This window comes from Macrobrachium rosenbergii, chromosome 49 (genome assembly GCF_040412425.1).
Source record: "Macrobrachium rosenbergii isolate ZJJX-2024 chromosome 49, ASM4041242v1, whole genome shotgun sequence".
Classification (NCBI taxonomy): domain Eukaryota; kingdom Metazoa; phylum Arthropoda; class Malacostraca; order Decapoda; family Palaemonidae; genus Macrobrachium; species Macrobrachium rosenbergii.
The window spans coordinates 13,520,579-13,539,114 of NC_089789.1; the positions used below are offsets into that span (position 1 = coordinate 13,520,579).

Below are 18,536 nucleotides of genomic sequence, written 5' to 3' on the forward strand. Positions count from 1 at the left end.
ATATCGTTTCAGAACTCCCACATCACAAGGTAGAATAAAACCCCGTCCACACATCTAGCTAAACAATCTGTTTACCCTTTTATATCATTTCAGAACTCCCCCACATCACAAGGGGGTAGAACCTAATAAAACCCGTCCACACATCTAGCTAAATAATCTGTTTACCCTTTTATATCATTTCAGAACTCCCACATCACAAGGGGTAGAATAAAACCTGTCCACACATCTAGCTAAATAATCTGTTTACCCTTTTTATATCGAACCTTCACAATCAGAAACAATCTGTTTACCCATTTCACATCACAAGGGGTAGAATAAAACCTGTCCACACATAAAACAATCTGTTTACCATATCACAGAACTCCCCAGCTAAACAATCTGTTTACCCTTTTTATATCATTTCAGAACTCCCTACATCACAAGGGGGTAGAATAAAACCTGTCCACACAACTAGCTAAACAATCTGTTTACCCTTTTTATATCATTTCAGAACTCCCTACATCACAATGGGTAGAATAAAACCCGTCCACACAACTAGCTAAATAATCTGTTTACCCTTTTTATATCATTTCAGAACTCCCCACATCACAAGGGGTAGAATAAAACCCGTCCACACATCTAGCTAAATAATCTGTTTACCCTTTTCATATCATTTCAGAACTCCCCACATCACAATGGGTAGAATAAAACCCGTCCACACAACTAGCTAAACAATCTGTTTACCCTTTTTATATCATTTCAGAACTCCCCACATCACAATGGGTAGAATAAAACCCGTCCACACATCTAGCTAAACAATCTGTTTACCCTTTTTATATCATTTCAGAACTCCCCACATCACAAGGGGTAGAATAAAACCCGTCCACACATCTAAACAATCTGCTATTTAATCTGTTTTACCCAATTTTATATCAATTTCAGAACTCCCCACATCACAATGGGTAGAATAAAACCCCCACATCACACATCTAGCTAAATAATCTGTTTACCCTTTTTTATCATTTCAGAACTTTCAGAAATAAAACCCGTCCCACATCTAGCATCTGTTTACAATCATTTCAGAACTCCCACATCACAATGGGGTAGAATAAAACCTGTCCACACAACTAGCTAAACAATCTGTTTACCCTTTTATATCATTTCAGAACTCCCACATCACAATGGGTAGAATAAAACCTGTCCACACAACTAGCTAAATAATCTGTTTACCCTTTTTATATCATTTCAGAACTCCCCAGAATAAACCTGTCCATCTGTTTACCCTTTTTATATCATTTCAGAACTCCCCCATCACAATGGGTAGAATAAAACCTGTCCACACAATTTACCCTTTTATATCATTTCAGAACTCCCACATCACAAGGGGTAGAATAAAACCCGCTAAATAATCTGTTTACCCTACATCTAGAACTAATCACAATGGGTAAATAAACCTGTCCACACATCTAGCTAAATAATCTGTTTACCCTTTTATATCATTTCAGAACTCCCCATCACAATGGGTAGAATAAAACCCGTCACAACAGCTAAACAATCTGTTTACCCTTTTTATATCATTTCAGAACTATCACAATGGGTAGAATAAAACCTGTACAACTCAGCTAAACAATCTGTCCACACATCCCGTCCACACAACTAGCTAAATAATCTGTTTACCCTTTTTATATCATTTTAGAACTTTCAGAACTCCCACATATCACAATGGGTAGAATAAAACCTAAAACTAGCTAAACAATCTGTTTACCCTTTTTATATCATTTCAGAACTCCCCACATCACAAGGGGTAGAATAAAACCCGTCCACACAATTAGCTAAACAATCTGTTTACCCTTTTTATATCATTTCAGAACTCCCCACATCACAATGGGTAGAATAAAACCCGTCCACACATCTAGCTAAATAATCTGTTTACCCTTTTTATATCATTTCAGAACTCCCCACATCACAATGGTTAGAATAAAACCCGTCCACACAACTAAAACAATCTGTTTATCCGAACTCCATGTCACAAGGGGTAGAATAAAACCTAGCTAAACAATCTGTTTACCCTTTTTATATCATTTCAGAACTCCCCACATCACAATGGGTAGAATAAACCCGTCCACACCGCTCCATCACATATCATTTGAGAACTAAATGGGGTAGAATAAAACTGTTTAGCTAAACAATCTGTTTACCCTTTTTATATCATTTCAGAACCTTCATCACAAGGGGTAGAATAAAACCTGTCCACACAACTAGCTAAACAATCTGTTTACCCTTTATATCATTTCAGACTCCCATGTCACAATGGGTAGAATAAAATCCGTCCACACAACTAGCTAAATAATCTGGGTAGATATCATTTCAGAACTCCCCAATCAACCCGTCCACACATCTAGCTAAATAATCTGTTTACCCTTTTCATGTCATTTCAGAACTCCCCACATCACAATGGGTAGAATAAAACCTGTCCACAACTAGAAACAATCTGTTTATCATATCATTTCAGAACTCCCATGGGTAGAATAAAACCCGTCCACACAACTAGCTAAACAATCTGTTTACCCTTTTTATATCATTTCAGAACTCCCCACATCACAATGGGTAGAATAAAACCCGTCCACACAACTAGCTAAACAATCTGTTTACCCTTTTTATATCATTTCAGAACTCCCCACATCACAATGGGTAGAATAAAACCTGTCCACACAAATCTCATTCTGTTTATCTTTTTATATCATTTCAGAACTCCCCCATCACAATGGGTAGAATAAAACCTGTCCACACAACTAGCTAAACAATCTGTTTACCACATCACAATGGGTAGAATAAACCCCCAACACAACTAGCTAAAAATCTGTTTACCCTTTTTATATCATTTTCAGAATCCCCACATCACAAGGGGGTAGAATAAAACTGTCCACACATCTAGCTAAATAATCTGTTTACCCTTTTATATAATTTAAGAACTCCCTTCACAATGGGTAGACTCCACACAACTAGCTAAATAATCTGTTTACATATCATTTCAGAACTCCCCACATCACAATGGGTAGAATAAAACCCGTCCACACAACTAGCTAAACAATCTGTTTACCCTTTTTATATCATTTCAGAACTCCCCACATCACAAGGGGTAGAATAAAACCCGTCCACACAACTAGCTAAACAATCTGTTTACCTTTTATATCATTTCAGAACTCCCATCACAATGGTTGAATAAAACCCGTCCACACAACTAGCTAAACAATCTGTTTACCCTTTTATATCATTTCAGAACTCCCCAATCACAATGGGTAGAATAAAACCTGTCCACACAACTAGCTAAACAATCTGTTTAAACTCCCCACATCACAATGGGTAGAATAAAACCCCGTCCACACAACTAGCTAAACAATCTGTTTACCCTTTTTATATCATTTCAGAACTCCCCACATCACAATGGGTAGAATAAAACCCCACACAATTAGCTAAACAATCTGTTTATCCTTTTATATTTTCAGAACTCCCTGGGTTAGAATAAAACTCCCATCATGTCACAATGGGTAGAATAAAACCCGTCCACACAACTAGCTAAACAATCTGTTTACCCTTTTTATATCATTTCAGAACTCCCCACATCACAAGGGGTAGAATAAAACCCGTCCACACATCTAGCTAAATAATCTGTTTACCCTTTTTATATCATTTCAGAACTCCCCACATCACAATGGGTAGAATAAAACCCGTCCACACAACCAGCTAAACAATCTGTTTACATATCATTTCAGAACTCCCCATGTCACAAGGGGTAGAAAAACCTGTCCACAATCTAGCTAAATAATCTGTTTACCCTTTTATATCATTTCAGAACTCCCCACATCACAATGGGTAGAATAAAACCGTCCATATCACATCTAGCTAAATAATCTGTTTTCCCTTTTATATCATTTCAGAACTCCCCACATCACAATCTAGGGTTTTATATCATTTCAGAATAAAACCCCGTCCACACAACTAGCTAAAACAATCTGTTTACCCTTTTATATCATTTCAGAACTCCCACATCACAATGGGTAGAATAAAACCCCCGTAAAACTAGCTAAATAATCTGTCATTTCAGAACTCCCTACATCACAATGTGTGAATAAAACCCTGTCACATCTAGCTAAATAATCTGTTTACCTTTTTTTATATCATTTCAGAACTCCCCACATCACAAGGGGTAGAATAAAACCCATCCACACATCTAGCTAAATAATCTGTTTTACTCTTTCATATCATTTCTGCAGAACTCCCACATCACTAGAAAACCCCGTCCAATCTAAACAATCTTTTACCCTTTTATATCATTTCAGAACTCCCATCACAATGGGTAGAATAAACCCGTCCACACAACTAGCTAAATAATAATATGTTTACCAACTAACTTTTTTATCGTTTCAGAACTCCCCACATCCCGTCACAATGGGTAAATAAACCCACATATCATTCAGAACTCCCCACATCACAAAGGTGTAGGAATAGCTAAACACATCTGTTTACCTGTTTTACTCTTTTTATATCATTTCAGAACTCCCCACATCACAAGGGGAATAAAACCCGTCTCACACAACTAGCTAAATAATCTGTTTACCCCTTTTATATCATTTTTCCCACCTATCCACATCTAGCCTTTTATAATTTAGAACTCCCCACATCACAATGGGTGGGAATAAAACCCGTCACACATCTAATAAATAATCTATTTGCCCTCCACATCACAATGGGTAGATAAAACCCGTCCACAAACCAGCTAAACAATCTGTTTACCCTTTTATATCATTTCAGAACTCCCCCATCACAATGGGTAGAATAAAATCCGTTCACACAAACAGCTAAACAATCTGTTTACCTTTTTATATCATTTCAGAACTCCCCACATCACAAGTGTAGAATAAAACCAAATCCACACATCTAGCTAAATAATCTGTTTACCCTTTTTATATCCCCATTTCAGAACTCCCCATCACAATGGGTAGAATAAACCTGTCACACATCTAGCTAAATAATTTGTTTACCAGCACATATCGTTTCAGCTCCCAAACAATCTGTGGGCGAAACCCGTCACACATCTTAAATAATCTTTTTACCCTTTTATATCGTTTCAGAACTCCCACATCACAATGGGTAGAATAAAACCAGTCCACATCTAGCTCCCCACGGTAAATAATCCTGTTTCACCCTTTTTATATCATTTCAGAACTCCCACATCACAAGGGGTAGAATAAAACCCGTCCACAACACAACAGCTAAACAATCTGTTTACCCTTTTATATCATTTCAGAACTCCCTACATCACAATGGGTAGAATAAAACCCGTCCACACATCTAGCTAAATAATTTGTTTACCCTTTTTATATCGTTTCAGAACTCCCCACATCACAATGGGTAGAATAAAACCAACACAACAGCCAAAACTAAACAATCTGTTTACCCTTTTATATCATTTCAGAACTCCCACATCACAAGGGGTAAGAATAAAACCCGACACAACTAAAACAAATCTTTTTACCTTTTTATCATTTCAGAACTCCTACATCACAATGGGTAGGAATAAAACCCGTCCAACAATCTAGCTAAATTTGTTTACCCTTTTATATCGTTTCAGAACTCCCTACATCACAAGGGGTAGAAGAAACCTGTCCACACATCTAGACTAAACAATCTGTTTTTACCCTTTTATATCATTCAGAACTCCCTACATCACAATGGTAATAAAACCCGTCCACACATCTAGCTAAATAATTTGTTTACCCTTTTATATCATTTCAGAACCCCACATCACAAGGGGTAGAATAAAACCCGTCCCTGACATCTAGCTAAACAATCTGTTTACTCCTTTATATCATATCATTTCAAATGGGTACTCCCACATCTAGCTAACAATTTGTTTACTCCTTTATATCGTTTGTGAAACCCGTCCACACAACCAGCCAGTATCTGTTTACCCTTTTTATATCATTTCAGAACTCCCCACATCACATCAGAATAAAACAATGGTTTACCCTTTTTATATTCGTTCCAAAACTCCCCACATCACAATGGTGAGCACATAATTAGCCCATAAACCAAAACCAATCTGTTTTTACCTTTTTATATCATTTTGAACTCCCCACATCACAATGGGTAGAATAAAACCTGGGTCCACACATCTAGCTAAATATTCTGTTTACCGCTTTTTATCATTTCAGAACTCCCCCACATCACAATGGGGTAGAATAAACCCCGTCCACACATCTAGCTAAATAATCTGTTTACCCTTTTATATCATTTCAGAACTCCCCCACATCACAATGGGTTGAATAAAACCCGTCCACACATCTAGCTAAATATTCTGTCCCACATCACAATGGGTGAATAAAACCGTCCACACATCTTTATTCTGTTTATATCATTCAGAACTCCCACATCACGTCACCCGTCCACACAACCAGCTAAACAATCTGTTTACCGTTTTATATAATTTCAGACTCCCACATCACAATGGGTAAAAACCTGTCCACACAACCAGCTAAAATAATCTGTTTACCCTTTTATATCATTTCAGAACTCCCACATCACAATGGTTGAATAAACCCGTCCACACCACTATCAGCTAAAACAAATCTGTTTATCTTTTATATAATTTCAGAACTCCCTACATCACAATGGGTGAAAAACCCCCCGTCTAGCGTCTAGCTAAATAATCTGTTTACCCTTTTATATCATTTTAGAACTCACATCACAAGGGGTAGAATAAAACCAAATCACACCATCAGCTAAACAATCTGTTTACCGTTTTTATCATTCTCAGAACTCTACATCATAATTTAAAACTCCCACACAATTAGGGTGAAAAACCCGTCCAATCTGTAAATAATCTGTTTACCCTTTTATATCATTTCAGAACTCCCCACATCACAATGGGTAGAATAAAACCCGTCCACCATCTAGCTAAATAATCTGTTTACCGTTTTACATATAATTTCAGAACTCCCCATCACAATGGGTAGAAAAAACCCGATCCACGTCTAGCTAAATAATTCTGTTTACCCTTTTCATATCATTTCAACTCCCATCACAATGGGTAGAATAAAAAACCTGTCCACACAACCAGCTAAATAATCTGTTTTACCCTTTTTTATATCATTTCAGAACTCCCCCACATCACAAGGGTAGAAACCCCGTCACACATCTTAGCTAAATAATCTGTTTACCCTTTTATATCATTTCAAACTCCTCACATCACAAGGTCTTAGAATAAACTCGTCCACAATAATCTGCTAAACAACTGTTTACCATATCATTTCAGAACTCCCCCACATCACAATGGGTAGAATAAAACCTGTCCACACCATCAGCTAAATAATCTGTTTACTGTTTTATAGAGCACTTTTAACTATCATCAGGGTAGAAAAACTCCCCAGCTAAATAATCTGTTTACCTCTTTTATATCATTTCAGAAAATAAAAAAACCCGTCCACACATCTAGCTAAATAATCTGTTTACCCTCATATTTTCAGAACTCCCATCATCACAAGAAATTAGACTCCCCCACATCACAAATAAAACAAATCACACATCTGAAAATAATCTCCTTTTCATATCCAGAACACATCACAAGGGTAGAATAAAACCCCGTCCACACATCTAGCTAAATAATCTGTTTACCCACTTTTATATCATTCAGAACTCCCACATCAGAATGGGTAGAATAAAACCTGGTCCACATCTGGCTAGCTAAACAATCTGTTTACCCTTTTTATATCATTTCAGAACTCCCCACATCACAAGGGTAGAATAAAACCCCGTCCACACATCTAGCTAAACAAATCTGTTACCCTTTTCATATCATTCAAGAACTCCCCACATCACAAGGGTAGAAAAACCCCGTCCAACAATAGCTAAACAATCTGTTTTACCTTTTTATATCACAGAACTCCCACACCACAATGGGTTAAACAACACAACTGTTAAATAAATCTGTTTTTTATATCATTTCAGAACTCCCACATCACAAGGGGTAGAATAAAACCTGTCACACAACTAGCCAAACAATCTGTTTACCCTATTTATCATTTAGAACTCCCCACATCACAATGGGTAGAATAAAACCCGTCCACACATCTAGCTAAACAATCTGTTTACTGCTTCATATCATTTTCAGAACTCCCCATCACAATGGGTAGAATAAAACCCGTCCACACAACTAGCTAAAACAATCTTTTACCCTTTTATATAATTTCAGAACTCCCCCCACATCACAATGGGTCCCCGTCCACACATCTACTATCTAAACAATCTGTTTACCCTTTTATATCATTCAGAACTCCCCATCACAGGGTAGAATAAAACCCCTTCTAGCTAAATATTCTCAGAACTCCCCATATCACAATGGGTAGAATAAAACCCTGTCCACACAAAACAATCTAGCTAAACAATCTGTTTACCCTTTTTATATCATTTCAGAACTCCCCACATCACAATGGGTAGAATAAAACCACGTCCACAAACTAGCTAAATAATCTGTTTACCCGTTTTATATCATTTCAGAACTCCCCACATCACAATGGGTAGAATAAAACCCGTCCACACAACTAGCTAAACTCCCAATCTGTTTCCACATCTAGCTAAATAATCTGTTTACCCTTTTTATATCATTTCAGAACTCCTTTTCTTTTACCCTTTTATATCATTTCAAGAATGGGTAGAATAAAACCCGTCCACATCTAGCTAAATAATTTGTTTTACCTTTTATCATCACTCCCAAATGGGTGAATAAAACCCGTCCACACAACCAGCTAAACAATCTACTGCCCTTTTTATATCATTTCAGAACTCCCCACATCACCAAAGTGTAGAATAAAACCCCTTTTATGTCTCCCTACATCACAATGGGTAGTAAACCTAGCTAAACTCCTACATCTGTTTACCCTTTTATATCATTTCAGAACTCCCAGGGTAGAATAAAACCCGTCTCTCTAGCCCACATCACAATGGGGTCCACACAATAATAAACAATCTGTAACCACACATCTGGGTAGCCTAAATAATATGTTTTATATCTCTTTTTATCATTTCCCCAAGAACTCCCCAATCACAATGGATAGAATAAAACCCCGTCCACAGCCAGCTAAACAATTAATCTGTTTACACATCCTTTTTATATCAATTTCAGAACTCCCATCACAATGGGTAGAATAAAAACCTGTCCACAACAGCTAAATAATCTGTTTACCCTTTTATATCATTCAGAACTCCCAATAATATGTTTTACCCTTTTATATCATTTCAAACTCCCCTACATCACAATGGGTTGACCCGTCCACATCTAGCTAAATAATCTGTTTACCCTTTTCATATCATTTCAGAACTCCCCACATCACAATGGTGAATAAAGAATCCACACAGCAGCTAAACAATCTGTTTACCGTTTTATATAATTTCAGAACTCCCCCATCACAATGGTGAAAAAAACCGTCCACACACGTCTGCTAAATAAACCTGGGTCCCGTCCACACAAACAATCTAGCTAAAATAATCTGTTTACCCTTTTTATATCATTTCAGAACTCCCCATCACAATGGGTAGAATAAAACCGTTTTTATATAATTTCAGAACTCCCCACACAACTAAAAAAACCGCTAAATAAAATAATCTGTTTACCCTTTTTATATCATTTCAGAACTCCCCACATCACAATGGGTAGAATAAAACCCGTCCACACCATCAGCTAAACAATCTGCTTACCGTTTTATATAATTTCAAACTCCCCAATCACAATGGGTAGAAAAAACAAATGTCTGGCTAAAATAAAACCCTTCTTATATCATTTCAAGTCCACAACTAGCTAAAACGATTGTTTACCCTTTATAATTTCAGAACTCCCCACATCAAGCAAGGGTAAAATAAAACCCGTCCACACAACTAGCTAAATAATCTGTTTACCCTTTTATATCATTTCAGAACTCATCCACACATCTAGCTAAATAATCTGTTTACCCTTTCATATCATCTAAGAACTCCCCACATCAATTTAAAACCTGTCCACACTACTAGCTAAACTCCCCATATCATCACAATGGGGTAGAATAAAACCTGTCCACACAACTAGCTAAATAATCTGTTTACCCTTTTTATATCATTTCAGAACTCCCACATCACAAGGTAAATAAAACCCGTCCACACATCTAGCTAAATAATCTGTTTACCCTTTTCATATATAATTTCAGAACTCCCCACATCACAATAATAAAACCCGTCCACACAACTAGCTAAACAATCTGTTTACCTTTTATATCATTTCAGAACTCCCACATCACAAGGGTAGAATAAAACCCGTCCACACATCTAGCTAAAATCTGTTTACCCTTTTTATATCATTTTCAGAACTCCCCACATCACAGTGGTAGGAATAAAACCCTGTCCACACAACTAGCTAAACAATCTGCTTACCCTTTTTATATCATTTCAGAACTCCCCACATCACAATGGGTGTAAACCAATCCACACAACTAGCTAAACAATCTGTTTAGATATCATTTCAAACTCCCCACATCACAATGGGTAGAATAAAATCATACAACTAGCTAAACAATCTGTTTACCCTTTTTATATCATTTCAGAACTCCCACACACAATGGGTAGAATAAAACCCGCCACAAACTAGCTAAACAATCTGTTTACCCTTTTATATCATTTCAGAACTCCCATGTCACAATGGGTGGAATAAATCTGTCCACACAACTAGCTAAATAATCTGTTTACCCCTTTTATATCATTAAGAACTCCCCACATCACAATGGGTTAAAACCCGCCCACACATCTAGCTAAACAATCTTTTACCCTTTTTATATCATTTCAGAACTCCCCCACATCACAATGGTTAGAATAAAACCTGTCCACACAACTAGCTAAACAATCTGTTTACCCTTTATATAATTTCAGAACTCCCCCATGTCACAAGGGGTAGAATAAAACCCGTTCACACATCTTCTGTTTACCCTTTTATATCATTTCAGAACTCCCCCACATCACAATGGGTAGAATAAAACCTGTCCACACATCTAGCTAAATAATCTGTTTACCCTTTTATATCATTTCAGAACTCCCCATGTCACAGGGTAGAATCAAATCCGTCCACACAACTAGCTAAACTCCCCTTTATATCATTTGAGAACTCCCCACATCACAATGGGCAGAATGAAACCCGTCACACAACTAGCTAAACAAAATGTTTTACCCTTTTATATCATTTCAGAACTCCCCACATCACAATGGGAGAATAAAAACTAAAACTAGCTAAACAATCTGTTTACCCTTTTTATATCATTTCAGAACTCCCCACATCACAATGGGTAGAATAAAACCTGTCCACACAACTAGCTAAATAATATGTTTACTCTTTTTATATCATTTCAGAACTCCCCACATCACAATGGGTAGAATAAAACCCAACTGCTAAACAATCAACTATAATTTAGAACTAAATAATCTGTTTACCCTTTTTATATCATTTCAGAACTCCCACATCACAAGGTGTAGAATAAAACCTGTCCACACATCTAGCTAAATAATCTGTTTACTCTTTTTTATATATTTCAGAAATCCCCACTTCACAATTGGTAGAATAAAACCTGTCCACATCTAGCTAAATAATCTAGCTAAATAATCTGTTTAAATCCCACACAACTTTTTATATATCATTTCAGATCTCCCCACATCACAATGGGTAGAATAAAACCTGTCCACACATCTAGCTAAATAATCTGTTTACTCTTTTTATATAATTTCAGAACTCCCCACATCACAATGGGTAGAATAAAACCCGTCCACACAACTAGCTAAATAATCTGTTTACCCTTTTTATATCATTTCAGAACTCCCCACATCCCAATGGGTAGAATAAAACCCGTCCACACAATTAGCTAAAGAAGCTATTTATCCTTTTTATATTATTGAAGAACTCCCCACATCACAATTGGTAGAATAAAACCCTCACAATGGGTAGAATAAAACCCGTTCACACAAACAGCTAAACAATCTGTTTACCTTTTTTATATCATTTCAGAACTCCCCACATCACAGGGGGTAGAGTAAAGAAAAAAAGATCTGAAAACCGCTACCCACCCGTAGGAGGTGGTTCTAGTGTGAGAGAGAGACATCTGGCGGATGTGAGGACGGGCAGGTCTCAAGCACGGACACAAGGACGCGTAGAAGCTCTCCCTGAAGTTCTTGGACAGGAATCCGTACACTATAGGATTGATACAGCTGGAACGAAGGTGAGAGAATCTTCTTATAGAAGGACTATAATCTAGAATCGCTTAGATCATTGGTTCAAGGTAACTATATACTGTAGATGCTATGTACCTAGATCTGTAGACAGAACTGTATCTGTGCATTAAAAACAACTGTATCTATGTACTAAATACATTAAGAACAACTGGATCTAAATATTAAGAACATATGTATCTACACATTAAGAACAGCTATATGTGTGCATTAAGAACAATATTTATACATTAAGTATGGCTAAATCTGTCTTTGAAAAGTGACTGTTAATATTGGAACCTCGAAAGTTCAAGCGAAGATGCAAATCATTACTACCCTAAGCAATTCTCCTTATCCTTGTAATAAATTACTTACATTTTTATCTATTTGTTTATTAATTCTTTAATTTATTTTTGTTCTTTTCTAGTAACTTATATTTTTTTTCTGTATTTCCTGTTACCTTCTATTACTTCTTTTTCATGAACACCGTAATATTCTTTGGAAGCTTGAATTTCAAGTCAGTGGCCCCTGTGGTGGGCTTGTTTCATATGAATAGGGTTCGTCTTCTGAATAATAATAATAATAATAATAATAATAATAATAATAATAATAATAATAATAATAATAATAATAATAATAATAATGATAATAATAATAATAAAAATAATAATAATAATAGTCTTTTGAACCCTGAATTTTAAGTCAATGACCACTGTGTTGGCTTGTTCCATATGAATAAGGTCCATCTTCTGAATAATAATAATAATAATAATAATAATAATAATAATAATAATAATAATAATAATAATAATAATAATAATAATAATAATAATAATAATGTCTTTGAACCTTGAATTTCAAGTCAATGGCCACTGTGGTGTGCTTGTTCTATGTGAATAGGGTTCATCTGCTGGACAATAATAATAATAATAATAATAATAATAATAATAATAATAATAATAATAATAATAATAATAATAATAATAATAATATGTACGAACCATATTAAGTTTTAAACTTCACTTTCATGAAAGACATTACTGTAACGAAATCTCAGATGCAGCTACGTGGGGCCAAAGATTCATGTGATAAATTAACTGTACCAATGCTAAAACTCCATGTAAATCAAGTAATAAGAATGAGATCCATGAAGTATTAGGAGACAGGTATAATGTAAATCCTGGTTATTATTATTATTATTATTATTATTATTATTATTATTATTATTATTCAGAAGATGGACCTTATTCATATGGAACAAGCCCAACACAGTGGTCATTGACTTAAAATTCAGGGTTCAAAGACTATTATTATTATTATTATTATTATTATTATTATTATTATTATTATTATTATTATTATTATTATTATTATTTATTATTCAGAAGGAAAACCCCTGTTCATCTGAAACAAGTCCACCAAAGGGTCCATTCCCTAGAAATTCAAGCTTCCAAAGAATATTATGGTGTTCATTTGAAATAAGCAACAGAAGGAAATAGGAGATACTGAAAGAAGAGACCAGTTATCAGAAGAAGATTAAATGATGAACTAACAGATAAAAATATAAGTAACAGAAAATAATGTTAAATGCAGAAAGAAGAAAGAAGTTATTAGAGGAGAAAAGAATTAAATTATAAAAATATGATATACAGAAGATAATAGGAAATACAAAAAGAAGAGATCAGTTATTTGAAAAGAAAAAGGATAAAATTATACATTAACAGATAGGAATATAAGAATTAACAGAAGATAATAGGAAGTACAGAAAAAAGAGATGGGTTATTAGAAAAGAAAAAAGATAAATTAATAAACTGATAGATAAACAGATAAAAATATAAATAGATTATTAAGGTACAAGGCGAATTCTTTCAGAGTAGTAATGCATAGCATCTTCGCTTGAACTTTTGAGGTTCTAATTGCACAGCATCCCCAGGGAGACTGCAATACTTTGGCACAACATAGCTATGAATGAAATGTCAATAAGCCAATATCATTCCCGACGATTGTGAGGAAGTAAACAATTTCTATTTGCTGAGAAGAAATTCCCATGAACCCAATTGACGTTCAATAGGAAACATGAGGATTTAGGTCAATATAAAATCCCAAAGAATGTCTACAATTTGACGTCTGTCTGTCAAGTACTGGGGAGGTATTAAGATGCTTTCAGTGATTTCGGAGAATAAGCCTCATTTATTATAACATGCATTGCCAATAATCTAGTTTGATTGTTATATATATATATATATATATATATATATATATATATATATATATATAATATATATATATATATTATACTGGAAAATTCAACTAAAACATTTCCAAGTATTGCATGCTGTTAAAAAGTCTAACAAATTTGACAAACTGACTTGAAAACCCATGTTTTCCAGTTAGACTAAACTTTTTAACCCTTTATTATAACATGAAAGTAATATAATCTTATATATATATATATATATATTAATTTATCTTTTAGTTAGATATATATATATATATATATATATATATATATATATATATATATATATATATATGTTATTATATATACATACATACATATATATATATATATAGATATATATATATATATATATATATATATATATATATATATATATATATATATATATATATATATTATAAATATTCAGAAATGTAAAAATATGTGCATGGTTCAAATATGCCTTGAGCAAGCAAAAGGGGCCACTTACTGACCCATTACCGTACCTTAAAATATGCAGACATTTTTAAAAATAGTATAGACTAGTTAACAATCTGTTAACCACATCAAAACTCCCATAGTTTTTTAAAAAAATAAACCTTTTTCAACCAATAAGACCAGTTAATGGTTTGTTACACCACATCAAAAGACGGACAGTATCTGACAAAAAATAAAGACCAAAGGACCAGTTAACTGTTTGTTACACCACATCAAATATCCCACATTTTTTCAAACAATAAAGACCAGTTAATCGTTTGTTACAGCACATCAAAAGACCCATAGTTTCTAACAAACAATAAAGACCAAAGGACCAGTTAACTGTTTGTTAAACCACATAAAAAAACCCACGGTTTTGTCAAGCAATAAAGACCAATTAATCGTTTGTTACCCCACATTAAAGCACCCACAGTTTTTAACAAGCAATAAAGACCACTCAATTACCTGTTGCAGTACGCCAAAAGATGCACAGCATTGAAAAGGTGCTTGTTGAAGGAGTGGTGATCGTACAACGGCAGAATCCCCCAGGACCAGAGGACATTCGTGATCAGAAGAGGTGACCAGCACACAAGGAAAAGCACTACGACAATGAACAGCATCGTCGCAATCTGTTGGAGGGGGGCGTGGGGGACCACAGGAGAAATTTAGGTGAGTAGAGAATATTTTATTCTACCTGTGTGAAATTAATAGTAATTCTAATTTGTTCAGGAACATCCGTAGGGGATTTTCTATGCCTGTCATTATTTTACCATGTATTTTGGTGTAATAAACTTTGTTTTTAAGTAGATAAAAGATTGTATATAGGCTCGTACCCCAAGGTTTGTTTTCAGTGCAAATTAGAGATTGCAACTGGGTTCGTACTCCCTAAGTTCATTTATCAAAATGAGTCAAAGATTTCATATGGGCGCTTACTCCCTCAGTTTATTAAATCTTTTTGTGTAATAATCTGTTTTTAAGCAAAAGAAAGATTTTATATGGGCCCGCATCCCTAAAGTTTGTTTTGCAAAGGAAATGAAAGTTGCATATGGGCTCGTACTCCCTGAAGTTTGTTTTCAAAGTAAACTGAAGATTGCATATGGGCTCGCGTCCCCTAGACAAAAAAATTATTTATACGAATTGTAAAAAAAAAAAAAACATTCGGTTCAAACGAAGAGCAGCTGTATTGTTTTCAGGTAGATATTCTTGTTAAACTATTGAAACATAAATCAGCAAGCAAGTACGAATCTCTATATAGTATAAGACATTAACATAAAATTGTATGTAGGCTCTTAGCCCCTGGAGAGGAAAGTCGTATACGAATTGTATAAAAAATATTCTATATACAGGATAGACTCTGTACTATATTCTTCTTGTTAAACCTTTTTCCATATAACTAGAATACAGAAATGACTGACACACACAATTGACGTTCAAACTGTCCCGTGAAAATGCAGGTCGCTCTTTAAAAACAGATGTCCTAAAAATCCCTAAATAGCTTTTAAAAGACCATTGACAGAAATGTCAGCAGGAATCACTTCATTGCCCGGTTGGGTGGAATGATGTCAAATGAATCTGAATTAGGGTTAAAAGCGGGTTAATTTATTTCAGCCAGCTGTGATACGCCCCGTGAAATTCGTTTATTAAAATGGCCCGTGTAATTCACAAATTCCCCTTTTTACTGATAAACCTTGTGTATTGATAATTTGCTTATATTTTTATCTATTTATTTATTAATTTCTTAATTTCTCTCTTTTTTTCTGTTTCCTATTACCTTCTGTTACTTATTTCAAATGAAATCCATAATATTCTCTGGAAACTTGAATATCAAGTCAGTGGCTCCTGCGGTGGGCTTGTTCCATATGAATAGGGGTTTATTGCCTGAATAATAGTAACAATGATAATATTCCTTGGAAGCTTGAATTTCAAATTAGTGGTTCCTGTGGCGAGCTTGTTACATATGAATAGGGTTCGTCTTCTCAATAATAATAATAATAATAATAATAATAATAATAATAATAATAATAATAATAATAATAATAATAATAATAATAATAATAATAATAATAATAATAATAATTTGTTATTCGGGTATGTCGTAGAATTTAATGTTCTGTCATGCTGAATAAATAAGCAAAAATGGTTGGCGTTTTAAGATATTCATACAGTTGAAAACTTTTTTAATAAGGCCACATAGAATATTTTAAAGACCTCATGACTAAGTTGAATAGAATATATAATATGTTCATAGAATATATAATATGTTCATCAACAAATGTATTTTTTCAGGAAATGTAAATGCTTCCTTTGTACAAGGAAGATATTGCCATAAATGTATTAAGTTTTGCTTTTGTTATAAATTTAAAGGCAATATTCATTGTACCTTGCTTCTTGTATTAGACATAATGAGAAAGATTTATAATATAATTTTCTCTGTGAGAATAGTTTGCAAAAACGTTATAATTAATTGTAATTTATTGTATGTCCTGCCTGTATTTATGTTATGGTAAATTTGTAGATAATTCATGAATTATGTCTTTCGAAAATGATGCAGAAAACTACAGATTAGACAATCAATTTAATTCAGATAATTGACAGACAAGTACATAGGATTGCAAAATCACATCCAACGTCGAAAGTCAGTTAAACCTAACAGATAAAAAAGAGTAACATAACCAACGCCATACCAGCTAATGCCCATTCAAAAAACTAAACAGGTCTATTCTATAAATCTGTAATTACATATTTGTAAATAGATATTCCAGTATCGTGTTACGTAGACACAAGTGTACATTTTGGAATCATTAGAACCCGTGAAAAATGACCTCTTTTGGCAAATCATTAATTGCTAATGGACCTATGGCCAGGGATTTCGTTAATCACATGATTAGGACGACGTTCAAGGCTGAATTGATGATCGCGAATTGATGTTACGTATAAGGATAGCATGACGGTAGGTTTTAGCATGAACAAGGAAGGAATTTAAAAGGTGCGTGACGTCTAATACATTTCTTAGCGATGGGATGATATTTCCTGCCTTTTAAAGTCGTAATTTTCGAGATTGTGAAATTTTTGCTAGTTTTGTGACCGATTTAAATGGGAATAATAATTATTAATAATCATATGATTATCAACTATTGATAATATGTATTCAAAGGTACGGTTTTATATTTTAATTTGTATTCTGGGTCTTGATTTTTTCCGAAATGGTCTGCATTTTCAGCATTTCACTTTGATCTCTCTCTCTCTCTCTCTCTCTCTCTCTCTCTCTCTCTCTCTCTCTCTCTCTCTCTCTCTGCATATATATATATATATATATATATATATATATATATATATATATATATATATATATATATATATATATATATATATATATATATATATATATATATATATATATATATATATATATATACATACAGGAGAAGAACAGAAAATTTTTCAACATGTTACAAGGAGCGGGGTGCAGGAAAACAAGCAGATTCCATGTACAATAGTTTAATCCTAAGTTTCGTGACCTTTTGTCACATCATCAGGGACATCTATAAATAAAATATCAGACATTAGAGTGCTTTCAAAATATTAA

General features: G+C 34.2%; 1 protein-coding gene and 1 long non-coding RNA gene across 2 annotated transcripts in view; one reads left to right on the forward strand and one right to left on the reverse strand.

The window, feature by feature from the left end:
* Positions 1–18,536, forward strand: part of LOC136832104 (uncharacterized) — a 149,920-nt gene that overhangs the window by 112,299 nt on the left and 19,085 nt on the right. The window contains exons 2-3 of the long non-coding RNA XR_010851054.1: positions 12,053–12,263; positions 15,425–15,619. This is a non-coding gene — a long non-coding RNA (uncharacterized lncRNA). The remainder of the gene's footprint in view (positions 1–12,052; positions 12,264–15,424; positions 15,620–18,536) is intronic.
* LOC136832103 (somatostatin receptor type 5-like) overlaps positions 1–18,536 on the reverse strand; it is a 71,134-nt gene that overhangs the window by 10,001 nt on the left and 42,597 nt on the right. Inside the window, exons 7-8 of the mRNA XM_067092780.1 lie at positions 15,416–15,579; positions 12,112–12,252 (exon numbers count right to left, since the gene is read on the reverse strand). Coding sequence (XP_066948881.1) covers positions 12,112–12,252; positions 15,416–15,579 — 305 coding nt within the window. The remainder of the gene's footprint in view (positions 1–12,111; positions 12,253–15,415; positions 15,580–18,536) is intronic.